Genomic DNA, 15,627 nt, shown 5'->3' on the forward strand with positions numbered 1-15,627 from the left:
GACTGAAAGAAGGAGAAAGTCAAGGGCACATGTACATGTTGGCTGAGTCAGTCTTTTCCAGAAGCTTCGCCCAATGGCTTCTTCTTGCTAATTTGCTTGAGTGTTATTCGATGTTCTCACCTCCTCCCATCTGCAAGGGAGGCTAGGATATCAGGATTATTATCTAAGTATATTTCTATTCACAGCAAAATTCGGGTTCTATTAGTAAAAAAAATAGGCGATAATGGGCATTTTACAGACAATTAGAAGTTTCTGCCAGACCCTCAGTTTAGGACATATTGGGACTCATAATATTTTTGGTTCATAGTTATTTTTGAATTACCATATCCCATGTATTTCCAAGTTCTATTGAGTGTACCACCTACTAAGTTTTCCAGAAGACATCACAACCTCTATAACCTAATTCACCTCCACACCCAAATTTAAAATTCTCCCTAATCCCTTGCTCCTCTGCCCCCAGCAAGCTTGACAGACCCCATCACTTCTCAGTATAGTGCTTTGTATACAGTGAGGGTGACCTTTTCAGAGTGCAAAGTTGACCATGTCCACCACCTGGGTCCTCACTGGTTCTTAGAGTAGAAAAAAAATTGCTTCATGTGATTTACAAAACCCTCCATAATTTAGACTCTTAATACCTCCCCAGTATCTTTCCACAATAAGCTCCTAATTTATCTTTTTCTTCAATACTTGTCCTATCTACATTTCTTGAATGCACTTTGTTCATCTTATATAATCCCCTCAAAGCAATTTTAGGATACATTCTTACTCTTTTTAAAAAATTCTTTTCTCTTCCCTTGAGAGTAGAACCCAGTAAATGCCTACTTGTTCTCATACGTCTGTTCAAGAGTCAGTAATAGAAGAAAGCTCAATATGCTTTCTTAGAATGTGGACCACTGCCTTTTTAAATGTGCAGTTTCTCCTTTTATTTCTTTATTTAATTAATAATTGTCTCTACTATTACTCTATGTGCTTCTTAAGGGCAGGGACCATTATCTGTGCTGCTCAGCCTTGAATCCGTAACACCAAAGTAACTTAAGCACTAAAATAATCAATTTTTCCTCTTCTTTCTTCCTATTAATTGATTTAATATACTACCTTTATTTTAAGCATCCTCTAAGAGTTAAAATAATGTTGTAGTAAAAGAACACACAAGAGGTCGGGCGCAATGGCTCATGCCTGTAATCCCAACACTTTGGGAGGCCAAGGAGGGCGGATCACGAGGTCAGGAGATCAAGACCATCCTGGCTAACACGGTGAAACCCCATCTCCACTAAAAATAAAAAAAATTAGCAGGGCGTGGTGGCAGGCGCCTGTAGTCCCAGCTACTGGGGAGGCTGAGTCAGGAGAATGGCATGAACCCGGGAGGCAGAGCTTGCAGTGAGCCGAGATTGCACCACCGCACTCCAGCCTGGGCGACAGAGCGAGACTCCGTCTCAAAAAAAAAAAAAAAAAAAAAAAGAAAGAACACACCAGAAAATAGGGCTGAGTTTTTCAAACTATAGTCCATGGGTATTTGGAATTGTATGAACAAATTGTTGGTGTATAATGGGGGTCAGAAAACTATGGCCTAGTGTTCAAAACAACCTGCCACTTATTTTTGTAAAGTTTTATTGCAAAATAGCCATGCCCATCTATTTACACATTGCTTATGATGGCTTCCATGCTATAACAGCAGAGTTTAGTACTTGCAACAGAGAGTGTATGATTTCAAATATATACTATTTGTCCTTTTATAGAGAAAAGTTTACCAATCCCTGAGGTATAGAAATTAAATGAGAATTATTAGATCTGTGTGATTAGGACAATGTAAAATAATAAAGGTATATTTCTAATAATCTAGATGACTAATAGAATAGCCCCCTTGAATTTGATTTTTTTGTCACTTTTACCAAATTAAGGGTAAATGGGATAATAATACTCTACAAATGAAGACATTGCAGCTGTTTAAATGGTGAAAAGTTTTTGGAAAATTTTGGTTATGATATAGAACATAGCACATAGCACTACAGATATATCACATAGTACTACGGATAGGGCACACTCCCAAGAACCTGCATCTTTCCATTGAAAGAGGATGTACTGCAAACATTCGTTGTTTGCATGCATCAACATGCAATTCAATAGGCATAAAAGTAGCAGTAAATAAAAAACATTTTTTCAGTGCTGAATTCTTGGGTGCTTCATTAAATAATAAAATTGTATAATGGTGACTGACATGAGTATTTCTAAATAGGAAAAGTGAAGAAAAAATCCTAGTAATTACTGATCACAATAATTCAGACAATAGCACATCAAGCCCCAAATAACTTTAATCAATTCAGTTATTCAACTATACACATCCATAGCTTTCTTTTAATAAGTCTACACTAACCCTTTAGTTTCAGTGAAAAATCATTTCTTACACTAATGTTTTAATTTGAATTTTATCGATTTTATATTTTGTTTGCAGTTTTTGTCTGATTTGGTAATTGTATAAAACCTATGAGCCTAAAAAGTTGATACACAAGTTTATTGTTGGGTATATGAAAGCACCATAATATTAAAAAAATGGTTAGTATGAGAGTGGCCCCTTATAAGAAGACCTGCACCTTACTCAATTTTGAAGAACATGGAATGCACTTGCTACCAGGTCCTGGATCTACTCCTAAATGAAGCCAGTCACACCAGGGACCTAAGACACTAGACACATCTTCCCACAGACTGTCCTCCATCAAAGATAATTTTGCCCACGAGACACAGCCATTCATTCATTTTTTCACCAATTTTTAAGGGTTTTTTTGAACATTTCCTATGAGCTAAGGTCCTAGGAAAAGGGCTGCTGATAGTAACAGGATTCAACTTCTGATTCAGGAGCACTAAGTGCAGCTTGAGAAACAGGACAGAAATGATTCTAATATGATGTGATAAGGACAGAAAGTATGGTGGGAAAAAAGGAGAGCACTAACTCAGCTCGAGAGATGGCAGAATGTTTTCACATGAAGGTGATGCAGTGGTTTTCAAAGAATGAACAGGAGTTGTCCAAGTGAAGGGGAGTGGGGAGAAGGAAGGGCATTCTAAGCAGAAGTGCTCACCCCCTGGTTTCGGGGGACCAGTGGGAAATATGTCGAGAAAAAATCTCACATTTTTTTTAATATTCTCAGGATATCCTGAGATGCCTAAAACTAAATTACCACTTGTTGTGAACACATTAGATGCTGGGACTGCGGAGATTCGAGGGAGTCATATTGCTCTGCGCCTTGAAGAAGGTGACAGGAATCACCCACACAATGAAGTCAGCAGAGTGTTTGATGCTCCTTCCTTGAGTCCCACCCTTCACCTCGGACACCATTTTCTTTCTATGTCTGCAGGTTAAGCCGCATCCCAGGGTGAAAATGAACATCATTCCGAGACTCAGAGTAGGCTTCAGGGACAGAGAGGAGCCGCAAGAGGGCGCTGCTCCCTTCAGCTTGTGGTTTGACACACATTTCATCTTTCCTTCCCACATCTCTTTGTTCCAGCCTGTGGCCTGATCTTGAAGAGCAGTTTACCCTGCTTAACACGTGAGTCAAGATTTTGTAGAAGATTCCGGCAAAGAATCAACAACATAAAGAAATATACCTTTCGGTTTGGGTATCTCTCAACAAAACATTCTACTGCTTCTCAGCCAGCCATGCTGTCTGCTTCCTGCTCAGGACTTGTGATCTTGTTGATATTCAGTGAGTAATGTTTACTCAGAACTTCTGAGATGTTCTATTCCTTAGCTTTAGGATGACCTTTAACCCCTTCCAAACTGGAGACCATGCCTCTTCTATTGCCAGTATAATAATATCTTTCCTTTTTTTAGGGAGGACCAATGGAGACTCGGTTACCCAGACAGAAGGCCCAGTTACCCTCCCTGAGCGGGCAGCTCTGACATTAAACTGCACTTATCAGTCCAGCTATTCAACTTTTCTATTCTGGTATGTCCAGTATCTAAACAAAGCTCCTGAGCTCCTCCTGAAAAGTTCAGAAAACCAGGAGACGGACAGCAGAGGTTTTCAGGCCAGTCATGTCAAGAGTGACAGTTCCTTCCACCTGGAGAAGCCCTCAGTGCAGCTGTCGGACTCTGCCGTGTACTACTGCGCTCTGAGAGACACAGTGGGAGGGACTGCAGCGAGAGCCCAGCACAAACCCCGGGGGCTGCAGGTGGGGCCTGGGTGTGAGCCGCTTAGGGTGGGAGGTATTATTTTCTGTCTCCAGGGTTCTATGCTGGAGGCTTCCTCCAAGTACTTCCAGCTCTGATTCTTCAGTGCCAAGGAATCGTGGAGATTTTGGATTACACCACACAGAGGAATTGGGGGAGGAACAGTCTAAAGCAGAAACTAAGCTCTGTTTTCTAGAAATGCCTCTGTCCTCAGCCCACATGTCTCTTCTCCCCAGACGGCATACATTCCTGAGAAGTGACACTAACTTTGCTACGTGACAGTTCAGTTGGTCTATGCTGAAATACTTCATAACCTGTTAATAGAAACTCTAAGGGAAAACAGTTCAGGGACTAATGTATCACCTTGAATCTACTCCCTTGTGTTTACAATTGAGACCAAAGTTGTTTGTCTTGCTGAGTTTCACCTGCAGAAACTCCATCTCCAGCAACTGCAGCATTTATCCTCTCTTCTCTTCACTTTTCCTTCTCTTGTGATTGCTTAGAAATTCTGCTACCTGAGTAACTGCTATGAGGAAAGTGTCCTGATGAGAGACTTTCCTTGTGCCATCGGCACTGTGGTTTCAGAACAGCCGGGTCAGTAAAGGCTGCTGGTATGTCTTACCCACACTGTTTACACCCCTCCACGCTGATCTTCCTGTTGGCTTGGCAGCTGTTTATTGCAACACTAAATCATGACCTGGATGTTTGACTTAAGGATCTGTGTTATGAGAAATTCTGGATTTGGGACATTACTTTAACTTGGGAACTAACATTATTTTTATCATTGCATTTATGCCCATGATCCTTCTAAAGTGCGTCAAATTTAGCAGCCAAGAAAGACTGTTTATAAAAAAGAGGTGAATGAACATGGACTCTTGTTCACTGGGACCCCAAATGGAGAAAATAATCTCATATTTCCCTACATCAAAGAACACAAAACAGAAATGTGGGCCCCTCACACATGGGATGTAGCTCACCACGAGAAACTTTTCCTAATATTCTGGAGTTCCGTGAGCCTTTTTTGTCCTTTGTCTATCCTGCATGATTCTGTGAGTTCTACACATAAAAATGCAGGTTTTGCAGGGCCTGATGCTTCTTTGATTTCTGGGGCTCTCTTTAAGAAAAAGAAAATTAAATTATAAATTTAAGTTTCTAGGTTCTGGGGTAGAAAGGGGCCCTAAAATCAAAGCCAAATATACTTCATGGTAAATCTGCATTTGAGGTTCCATAGAGATCATCTTCTTTAAGACTGAAATATTATAATAGTCTTAGTTTGTCCTGACACTGGGAGGTTCCCTAACTCCAAGTCCCCTTTTCCACGGCAGCACTAGAATCACTTTAGCTATCATTAATATGAGTATTTTCACTTCTGTCTTTAAAAAAATAACAGCTTCATTGAGATATAATTTGCATACCTTAAACTGCATTCTTTTAAGTCTACAATTCAGTGGTTTTAGTATATTCACAGTTATCCAATCATTATCGTGATCTAATTCCAGAATATTTTCACCACCTCATAAAGAAACTCTGTGCCCACTAGCACTCACCCCCGTTCTTTTCTTACCCTAGCCATAAATCAAATAAAATATTGATTTGTGAAGAATAATAACACAAAATTTTGATGTACCCAGTCTTATTGTAAATATAGGACCTCTTATGAACTTATATCTGGAGGGATGAAACAGAAGTCCCAACATTTAACACTGCAAAGAGTTTAATGGCTGTGATGCAAGGGACAAAAGCCAGTGGAGATTGAACTCTGCTGGTATTTTAACAGGATTTCTATTGTTTTTGACAATGCTTTGGTTACAAATTATATATTTTTGGGTGTTTCCCATCCTAATCTCCACCATAATTAATATGTGTGGATTGGAATAGCAGGGGTATTTTCAAGAACACACACATTGAGTTATAACAGAAACTCCTGTCTTTGAGCAGTGAGTAGAATTTCTGGAATTTATTTTTGTTTACACACACACACAAAATGTGTGTGCAAATAAACATGTATGTATTTTTCTCTGGTGTTACTCAACATGGCAAACACTGAACAGATTTGGTGACTCAAGAGGTATGTTGTGAAATCATTTATTAACAATGAACTATTTCTTATATAACTTTTGCTAGATTCCACAACTGGCAAAGTAGTAACAAAGATTGAGACTAAAAGTTTTGCCTTCCTGTTAGAAAGTGAAAACTCTGTATGGTTAGTTTGCACCTTGATTCTATCTGGAGAAAAAGACATATGTAAGACCAAAAGGTGCATAACTGTATCATCTCATGTATTCACTATAGCTCATAATAAATTGTAAGTCTCACATTTTCCACCGAAGATGAATTAACTAACCATGATTCAATTTTACCATTGTATATTTACAGTCCAGTAAGTTATATTGAGACAAAATTGGTACTTAGGACAGTCTAGCATCTTCCATCTATACAGGAAGCATGTAACATGGCACAGTCAAACTCGTCATATATCTGTTAACTGTACTTCCTGTAAAAGGCAGAAGCCTCACACAGCCCAGTAACTTTGCTAGTACCTCTTGAGTGCAAGGTATAGAATTAAGATCTGGATTTGAGACGGAGCACAGAACAGTTCACTCGGGGGAAGAGCTATGAACATGCTGACTGCCAGCCTGCTGATGGCAATCATAGCCTCCTTCTGTCTTGGTAAGGATGACCACCAACACAGAACTCAGGCTTCTGTTAGCTCAGAAGGATGTGGAGAGAGGCTTAGAAAGAAGGGGTAATGGGCAATGGAATCAGCACTAGGTCCAAAGCCACTGAATCTGTTTTATCCCCAGGGTTACACATAAGGGATCAGTCTATTTTTTCCTCTTTTCTGCAGGATCCAGCATGACTCAGAAGGTAACCCAAGCTCAGACTGAAATTTCTGTGGTGGAGAAGGAGGATGTGACCTTGGACTGTGTGTATGAAAGCAGTGGTACTACTTATTACTTATTCTGGTACAAGCAACCACCAAGTGGAGAATTGGTTTTCCTTATTCGTCAGAACTCTTTTAATGAGCAAAATGAAATAAATGGTCGGTATTCTTGGAACTTCCAGAAATCCACCAGTTCCTTCAACCTCACCATCACAGCCTCACAAGTCATGGACTCAGCAGTATACTTCTGTGCTCTGAATGATGCCACAGTGAGATGGGTGCCCGCGGGAGCCCTACAAAAACCTCAACAAGAGACAGGGCTCCTGGGGAGAGACTCCGTCACAGACAGGAAGAAGCAAGGAGGGGCCGTGTCAGCACAGGTGGTTTGGCAAGGAAACCTGAGTTCAATTCATGTACAATGTCTAGATATAACATTTATTAGAAGCATGTGTATTTCTTTAGAATAGATTGAGACAGAATATATAGCACATATTTTTATATCACATATAGAATTATGCAACAAAAAGTGCAATAACAAAGTATATTAATCTTGTGTTGGTTTTATTGAGGGTTGGAAACTATTCAATTATCTTCAGACCAAATGGATGATTCCATTCATAAGCTGTTAAGTTTTCAGAATCATTCATACATTTATGCATTAATTATTATGTAGAATGCTTTAATCCAAGTGTAATAGAAATCCTTTCACTGATTTTTCTTAAGAATGGTATCATTTACTCAGTGAGGTAGAAAAATTAAATTTAAATTTCTTTCCATAATCATACCAGCAACCTCTTGTACATCAGAATAGATGTGAAATGTTTCTCAAATTTCCTTTCTCTGGCTCCTCTCTTTTTGTGACATGATTATGATATTTTAAAGTATCTAAATATTTTGCTGTCATTCAGAGGCTGCCTACTAAGAGAGATGTCTAAGGTGGGAATTTGTCCTTACCAATTGAATATCTTGCCTTCACGCTTTCCCCTTTGAGTTCTGGCCAGCTTGAAGCTGAGAAGTGGTTAGGGCCAGAATTACAGCTGCCATGGCAACCAGAACCCAGATGGTGTGTCCAGTGTCTACTTCCTGTCTACACATATATTTCTCCTTGGACGTTACAACAGGTGCTCAGGAACAAGGATTTTTATTTCTTTTGCTACACACAAGTTTTTAGAAACCTGAGTTTTTAACATTAAAAGAAAACAGACATCACATTAAAAACTGGATTTCTAGCTTACCTATAAACATGGGAAGAGCTGGGAAACACTACACTCCCTGGGGTAGAGGTCAAAAGTTCTGTTTGGACACATAATGGTTTTGATGTATATGTATTTTATTTTTAAAATTTACCACTCATTTCACAGTATGAATTAATTTAAAAGTAAAAATATAAATTATTAGTTACAAGACATAAACTAATCTGCAAGACAAACAAATCTGAATCACCATCTCATGAAACTATACCTGGCTTTCCCCCCATGATTTCATGTATCATGGGTGTATCCCAGCTTGAGAAACTTAAGTATAGTTTATTCTTAATTCAGGAGGCATTTGTAGCTATAGTAAGCATTGGAGAAACATTAATAAGACAGACATGGTTCCTGCCTTTATGGAGGTCATGTTCTAGGGGGCTATATCCACTATAGAATGGGAGGCAGAGGGAACTAAAGTTTTACACAAACAACCTATGTGACCTTAAGAAAGTTATAACTCCGCTGAACCTGTTCTCTCATTTGTAAAATGTAGAGATTTAATTAGGCAGTTGCTATTGGATAATATTTTCCAAAATTTTACTAGCCTCACAAGAGCACATAGTCCACTGCCTTTTTGAGTTCCTAACACTTATTAGCTGCCTTTCTTTTTTGGGAAAGGACAATTAGTTGTTATAGACATATTCATACTGTTCCACATGTTGCATGATAATGTAACAGTAATAATAAGAAGCCAAAAGAAGCAGTCAGAGAGAAGAGTGGCTTGGGAAGTCACCTGCTTTCCATACACAGAAGCTACTATTCTATGTAGCCGGGCAGCAAAGGAAGAGGGAGAGGAAGAAGGGGAGAGGGAGGGAGAGGAGAAAAGAAAGAAGGATGAGGAGGAGAAGGAGGAAGGGGAGAGGAGGAAGGCAGAATGAGGGATAGAGAAGGAGAGATTAAGGGAGGAAGAAAGAAGGAGGAAAGGACAGAACAGGTACTAATTCAAAAGTAAATATTTTCATTTGAATTCGAAGTTTTTGTTTCTTTCACAAGGCATTAGACACACTTTCTTTCCTTAGCATGAGAGAATGAGGAAAATTAGAAGATTCCTATTTGACAAGCATGAGGTCACAATGAACTTGGACTAGCTGGCTGAAACTCCAGAGGACACAGCTCCTCCAGTTAAGTTCTAAGACAGGTTGAGAGACAAATTTTCTAGTAATTCTGGTTGTCTCTTGTAAAATTAATATAATTCATCTGTTCCTAAAGTAACTAAGAACGTTGTAACTGGGAAAGGTTCGTTCAATATTAGAGTTCTCTCTAGAGCTAAGTAGCAAATGCAAATGCTCATAGGTGCCTAGAGTAGAATGAAATAAGTGTGGTTGTCCAAGTGTTTTAAAAGGTACAGGCCTAACAATGTGTTAGTAGGCAATGGGCCTTGGCATCAGAGGATAAACAAAAATGATGCAGTAAACCCTCCCCTTCTTCTCCTAAGTAGAGTGGGTGTCCTGAAAGGTTATCCGGAGACTGAAGCTTTGTTGTTTGTTCCTGAGTCCTATCTAAGTCAGGCTACAAGCTGTTAGATGTAGACAGGCCAATACACAAGAGCTATAATACAGGAAACCTCTTGATGAGGGGCTGGGGAGATGAAGCCATCACAGTCTGCAAGACAGCTGAGGCTGATTCCAGCCTCTGTGAATAAAGTCAATGATAATGACCATTAGGCTCCAGCCACTGCTATTTCCTAATGATCCTCATCAGGGAACCTCTTCAGGTGTTCCCTGAAATTAGTCACCCTCATACCCCACATCTCAGAGACTCTGATCTTGCATACGATGGATGTCTTCACTGCAGAACTGTTCCAGTATCCCTGGGCTAAAGTTTGACTGAGTTCAAATAAAGCGTATCACACACAGAGCTGGTTAAGCTAATGAGCTGTCCAGGGTCCTTAATCACTTGGCTTACATAACTTCTGTTCTGGATCTGATCCATTGTCATAAGCATTTTTCTTTTAAAAGAATGAAAGCAAATATTAGGCACATATTATGTGTGATACAAAGAATCTCTGAACCTTACCTCTTATCCCTCTTTATTACATGTAGTAGTTGCCTTCTGCCTGACCCCTAGTACGACCTGCTTACCATCTACATCCTTTGTGTGTTTGCCCTCATTTCCATCTTCTACCAGACAATAAGATACAAGTTCAACAGTTCGATGCTGCTCCAACCCCAAATAGTAGCATTAGGAACCTTTCCACCTGATTTCATAATTAAAGTTTCCCTTTCTTTGGAAAAGGAAATTTCCCCATCAGAATTGGATACCCTTGGGAGTGAACAGTAAATTGTCAAATGTGTACTCTCCCAGAAGTTGAGTGGAATTCTTGATGTTTCACACCATCATTATTCCACAACCTCCAGTCTCTTTCAGAATTTCCAAACAGAGTGAAAAATTAGGTGGACTTGAAATAGTAACTCAATCCAATAGACTTCCCACAGAAGTGAAAAATAGCTTTGTTTTCTGTTCACTGTATTAAACAAAATACTGCCCTCTAGATCCAATTGCCAATTTATAGTAAGTACAAAGGACAGCAGAACATATTAAACCCATCACAAGTATACAGTAAGCAAAATTTATAGTATGAAAAACTCTGCAAGACAAACAGCCTGGGTCTTTTTTTCTTCCCACAATCAACTACAAAGAACGAGTGAGGGGATCTATGGATTAAAAGAGCCTTTAAAAAACATATCAGCCAGAACTGTGGCTTTCCCAGGGCCCCATGCTCTCACCATGCAGAAGTGCAAGCAGACGGAACCCCAGCATGCCAACTTGGAGGGGGACCAGGGCGAGCAGCAGCAACTGAATCCAGAGTTTGCAGATGCAGCCTGAATGGCGCCAGTGGTGGGGGCCAGGGGTGCTCCAATGGATCACCAAGGGAATGATGATGAAGCGAATGAAGACAAAGCCACATGGTAAAATGGCTTCATGGAGAGGAGATGGACACCTGTGAGAAACACTGTACAGAGTTCTTTAGCATCTCTGAGTTCTTGGAACATACGAAAAATTGCACTAAAAATCCCCCTGTCCTCATCAGGAATGACAGTGAGAGGCCATGACAGCTCTCTAAAGCCAGACTGAGCCACCAGCCACCCAGTCCAAGCAATAAAGATGGCCACAAGGAGAACAGTGGCAGCTCAGGGGAAATGAAAGAGAAGCCGGGTGTGGAGTCTGTGGTGCACTTACAGACAGAGATGGCCCTACCACCCACACCTAAGGACATAGACTATTTACCCACGGGCAAAGTAGCCAACACTAATGTGCCCATGCAGGCTCTGGGGCACCAAGGTGGCAGTGAATCAGTGGAGTGCAGGTGCACTGCCAGCCTGTGCCCAGTGCCCACAGCATCCCATGGGTCCTCGAGCAGATCTTGTATCTGCAACAGCAGCTACAGCAGATCCATCTCACCAAGCAGATCTACGTTGAGATGAACATCTGGGCCTCCCATGTCCTCCACTGTGGCAGGGCAGGGGCTGACACTCTGAAGACTTTGGGCAGCCACATGTCCCAGCAGGTTTCTGCAGCTGTGGTTTTGCTTAGCCAGAAGGCTGGAGGCCAAGCTCTGTCTCTGGATGCCTTGAAACAAGCCAAGATACCACACGCCAACATCCTTTCTACCTTCAGCACTCTGCCCCATGACTGATGCCTTTTGCTCTGAAGCCGGATGGGCAAAGGGTACTCTCTTCCCTTTCCCTGTTTGGGAAAACATCATGTCTCCCATACTGAGTGCTTTGCTCCCTCAGGCTCTGGGCTTGGTGCTCTTCCAAGATCCTTTCTCCACTATGGCATTAGACCCATCCAAGAAAGAGAAAGGAAAGCTACAGAACATCTCCAAGCACAAGTGTAAGTACTCTAGCAAGGTTTTTGGGACTGACAGTTTCTCGTAGATCCACCTCTGCTCCCACACTGGAGAGAGATCCTTCGTGTGCTATGTCTGTAGTCATCGCTTCACCACCAAGGGCAACCTCAGGGTACAGTTTCACAAACATCTCCAAGAGAAGGTGAACCCCCAGCTGTTTGTTGAGTTCCAGGACAAAATGGCAAGAGGCAATGGCAACCCATTTGCACTCTGTACCTGCCCCCATTGATGAATCGAGTCTCTCTTTAAAAAGCAAACTTGTCCTTGTAACTTCCTCTCTAAGGCTACCTCAGAATCTCTCTTCAGAGACTAACCCCAAGAACCTCATGGATGGCCTGTTGCCCAATGACCTGTAGCCCAGTCCTTCTGCAGAAAGTGAGGGCAGGCCTACACTCCTTGAGGTAGGGACAAATAATAATTCACCAAGGATTGGTGGCTTCTAAGTGAGTGGGACTCCCAGCCAGGACCAGAGACCCTAAAATTGCTGTAGCTGTTCAAGAACATTCACAAGGCCACCACTGGCTTCATTTTCTACTGATTCCTAAGCTCTCTCAAAATATGTTACTGCACACACACCTACACACCAGGGAGAGACCACTCCAGTATAAGATTTGTGGTTGAGCTTTTTCTACCAAAGGCAACTTGCAGATGCACCTTGGGGTTCACTGAACCAACACACCCATAAAGAGGCAGCATTCATGCCTCATCTGCCAGAGTTACCAATGCCGTGATATTGAAGCAGCATATTCGGATGCACATGGGCAGTCAGATTCCCAATATTCCCTTGCCAGAGGATACCTGTGACCTTATGGTCCTGATCCAGTGTTGGTCAGTGAGGATGGCCTGGAGTGCCAGAGCAGCCAAAAAATGGTTCAGTGGAGAGCAATGGCTTGACCAATGACTCATCCTCACTGAAACGAGACCAGGAGTGTGAGAGCCAAAGTCCAGACACCATGGAAACTAGGTCCTTCCAGGTACTCTCTCTGGCCAATAGTGAGGCACAAATCATCAAGTCAATGTCTCCTGATGCTGGGGGCAAATCAGAGAGCTTTGAGAACAGATGCAGAGATAGAAGGTTGGAGCAGGCTCCCTTCAACGTTTATCTGAGCCCATCCAACCTATGTCAAACTTGAAGTTCCAGGTATATTTGTAGGACCCTCAATCTTGTCTCCAGGGATGAACCCTTTGTTAGAGGCCCAGCTACACCGACAGGTCAAGCAACATGGCTGCACCCAGTGTGGGAAGAACTTCTTGTCCACTAGTCTTTTCAGATTCAGGGACAGACTCACACCAGAGAGAAGCTTTGTATGCAACATTTGTGGGACAGCTTTTACCACCAAAGGCAACTTGAGGGTCTACTATATGACACATAGGGTGAACAATAACTCAGCACACCATGGGAGGAAGCTGGTCCTGGCGAACACCATGGCTCTGTTAAGTACAAAAGGAAATAGAGATATTTTTCCTAAGGAAATGTTTCCTAAGGAAATCCCAGCCCCTTTGGTGACTGTGGACCCTGTTGTAAGGAACCAGTATACCCCCACACTTGACTGAGGTCTGGCAGTGAAAACCAGTGAGCTCTCTGTGATCCAGAGTAGCTGTATTCCTACCCTCCTGGTTTCCTTGGAGGCTGTCTCCATCATGAATAACACCACCATCTCCAAGACGATGGCTCCCAATCAGGTGTCAGTGCCGATGTGGAAAAACCAGGTGCTATTGACAGCATTCCCAAACACCAGTTCCCTCACTTCCTGGAAGAAAACAAGGTTGCAGTCTTCTTTTTTTTTCTTTCCTTTTTCTTTCTTTCTTTTTTTTTTTCCAGCTTAGCTTAACTTGCATGGAAGGATAAATGCAGACAGAGTTAAATCTCTAGAATCTGCCTTTTTTTTTTTCTGTAAAGGCCCATCTCCTCCTGTTTTCTTTCTTTTTTATTTTTATTTTTTTTGAGATGGAGTCTTGCTCTGGAGGCTCGAGTGCAGTGGCGTGATCTCAGCTCACTGCAATATCCGCCTCCCAGGTTCAAGCAATTCTCCTGTCTCAGCCTCCTGAGTAACTGGGACTACAGGCATGTGCCACTGCATGCAGGTAATTTTTGTATTTTTAGTAGAGACAGGGTTTCATCATGTTGGTCAGGCTGGTTTTGAATTCCTGACCTCGTGATCCGCCCATCTCGGCCTCCCAAAGTGCCGGAATTACAGGCGTGAGCCACCCGCGCCCGGCCTTGTTTTTCTTACTGGTATGCAAATGATGTTTATGAAGGTTGTGACCACCACCTCAAGCAGGATTGAAATGAAAAGGAAAAAATAATAAAAAAAAAAACAAAACAAATATACACTAGATTTTTTTTTTTTGAAAGCAGCAGGTCTCGCAAAGTAGCCTTGTTACTTGTGACAAACTGTATACATAGGACTTTTGTACAACCTAGGGTGACTTTTCCCAAAGACCATTATCTATTTCAAGGTGGAACTATTGGAACTTATTGAATCACAATGGAAGAGACAACTACTTAGCCTAATTGGGGTGAAGGGTATTGGTAACCGTATGCAGGTAAACAGACAAGATCTGTCATCTACTTAGTGAACTGTTTTATATTCTCCCAACCCTGTTCACATTTTTTAAAAATGTACTTTAAAAAGAACAAAAAACTAAGGTTGTACAATTATAAAATTGCTTCAACCTTAAAACCTTAAATAGGATGCCCTCAGATGCACTTATGTTAGTGCTTAGGGATTCATTGTGTACGTTGCTGCTTATTTAAATGCAGTTCAGTCAGAGCCGCAAGAGTGCCAGTATCCTCTTCATACTTTCCAAATGCCTTTTTCTTCCAGAACCTGAGGTGGACACCTGAACGGGGAATCTCCGGTGACTTAGTTTAGTTTGCCAGTGCCTACCCTATTGAAAAACTGGGTTTTCATTCTTGAGAAGAAACTCATGGAAGGGTGTGGTTCCTGCCATAGGTTCACACAGTATTTTTTTGTTTTGTTTAATTTATTTGGTGCAACTTAGGAAGATTTTTTTTTTTTTGAGGATTTTATGAAGGCTATGAAGTTGGAACAGGTGAGTCCTGGATAGGAAAGCTTTTATTTATCTACCTTATTTATTTATTTGTTTATTAGCCATAGTCTCCATTTTCCTATTTTAAGACCGCTGAAGTATTCCCAGGTTCTGTCTTAAACCTAGAAGTCAACGTATTGGTGGAAAGAGTTGGATGTTCAAGGTGTTTTGTGATTCCTTTATTTGTAATCTCCTTTTGTATATGTAATAATATTGAGCAAATGAAACATCTCTCTAATGGTTTAACAAGAAAAGAGAAAGAAAATCCCTAACTTCTGGGAGAAGTCTATCCCCTCTATGTGGAAGGCCCTGAATGAAATGTAGATTGAGACTGTTAGCTAATGTTTTTCCTCTTGGTTATTGCACCTGATTTTAGGCTTTTTCTTTTTTTTGCCATTTGTGCCTTTCCTTCTGGAATTGTAAG

General features: G+C 41.2%; 1 pseudogene and 2 gene segments (V, D, J or C); all 3 read left to right on the forward strand.

Annotated features, from left to right (window-relative positions):
• The first annotated feature begins 3,636 nt into the window (after window positions 1-3,636).
• Window positions 3,637-4,764, forward strand: LOC131381459 (T cell receptor alpha variable 18-like). The segment is given in 3 exon segments: window positions 3,637-3,695; window positions 3,824-4,164; window positions 4,666-4,764. Coding segments are annotated over 3 exon segments (486 nt in total).
• A 2,013-nt stretch (window positions 4,765-6,777) lies between these two features.
• Window positions 6,778-15,627, forward strand: part of LOC116484549 (T cell receptor alpha chain constant-like) — a 544,481-nt gene continuing 535,631 nt past the window's right edge. Inside the window, 2 exon segments of the C gene segment in view lie at window positions 6,778-6,832; window positions 7,011-7,304. Of these exon segments, the coding sequence occupies window positions 6,778-6,832; window positions 7,011-7,304 (349 nt within the window).
• Window positions 11,024-15,627, forward strand: part of LOC116456199 (sal-like protein 4) — a 31,985-nt pseudogene continuing 27,381 nt past the window's right edge.

This window comes from Hylobates moloch, unplaced genomic scaffold (assembly GCF_009828535.3).
Source record: "Hylobates moloch isolate HMO894 unplaced genomic scaffold, HMol_V3 SCAFFOLD_16, whole genome shotgun sequence".
Classification (NCBI taxonomy): Eukaryota; Metazoa; Chordata; class Mammalia; order Primates; family Hylobatidae; genus Hylobates; species Hylobates moloch.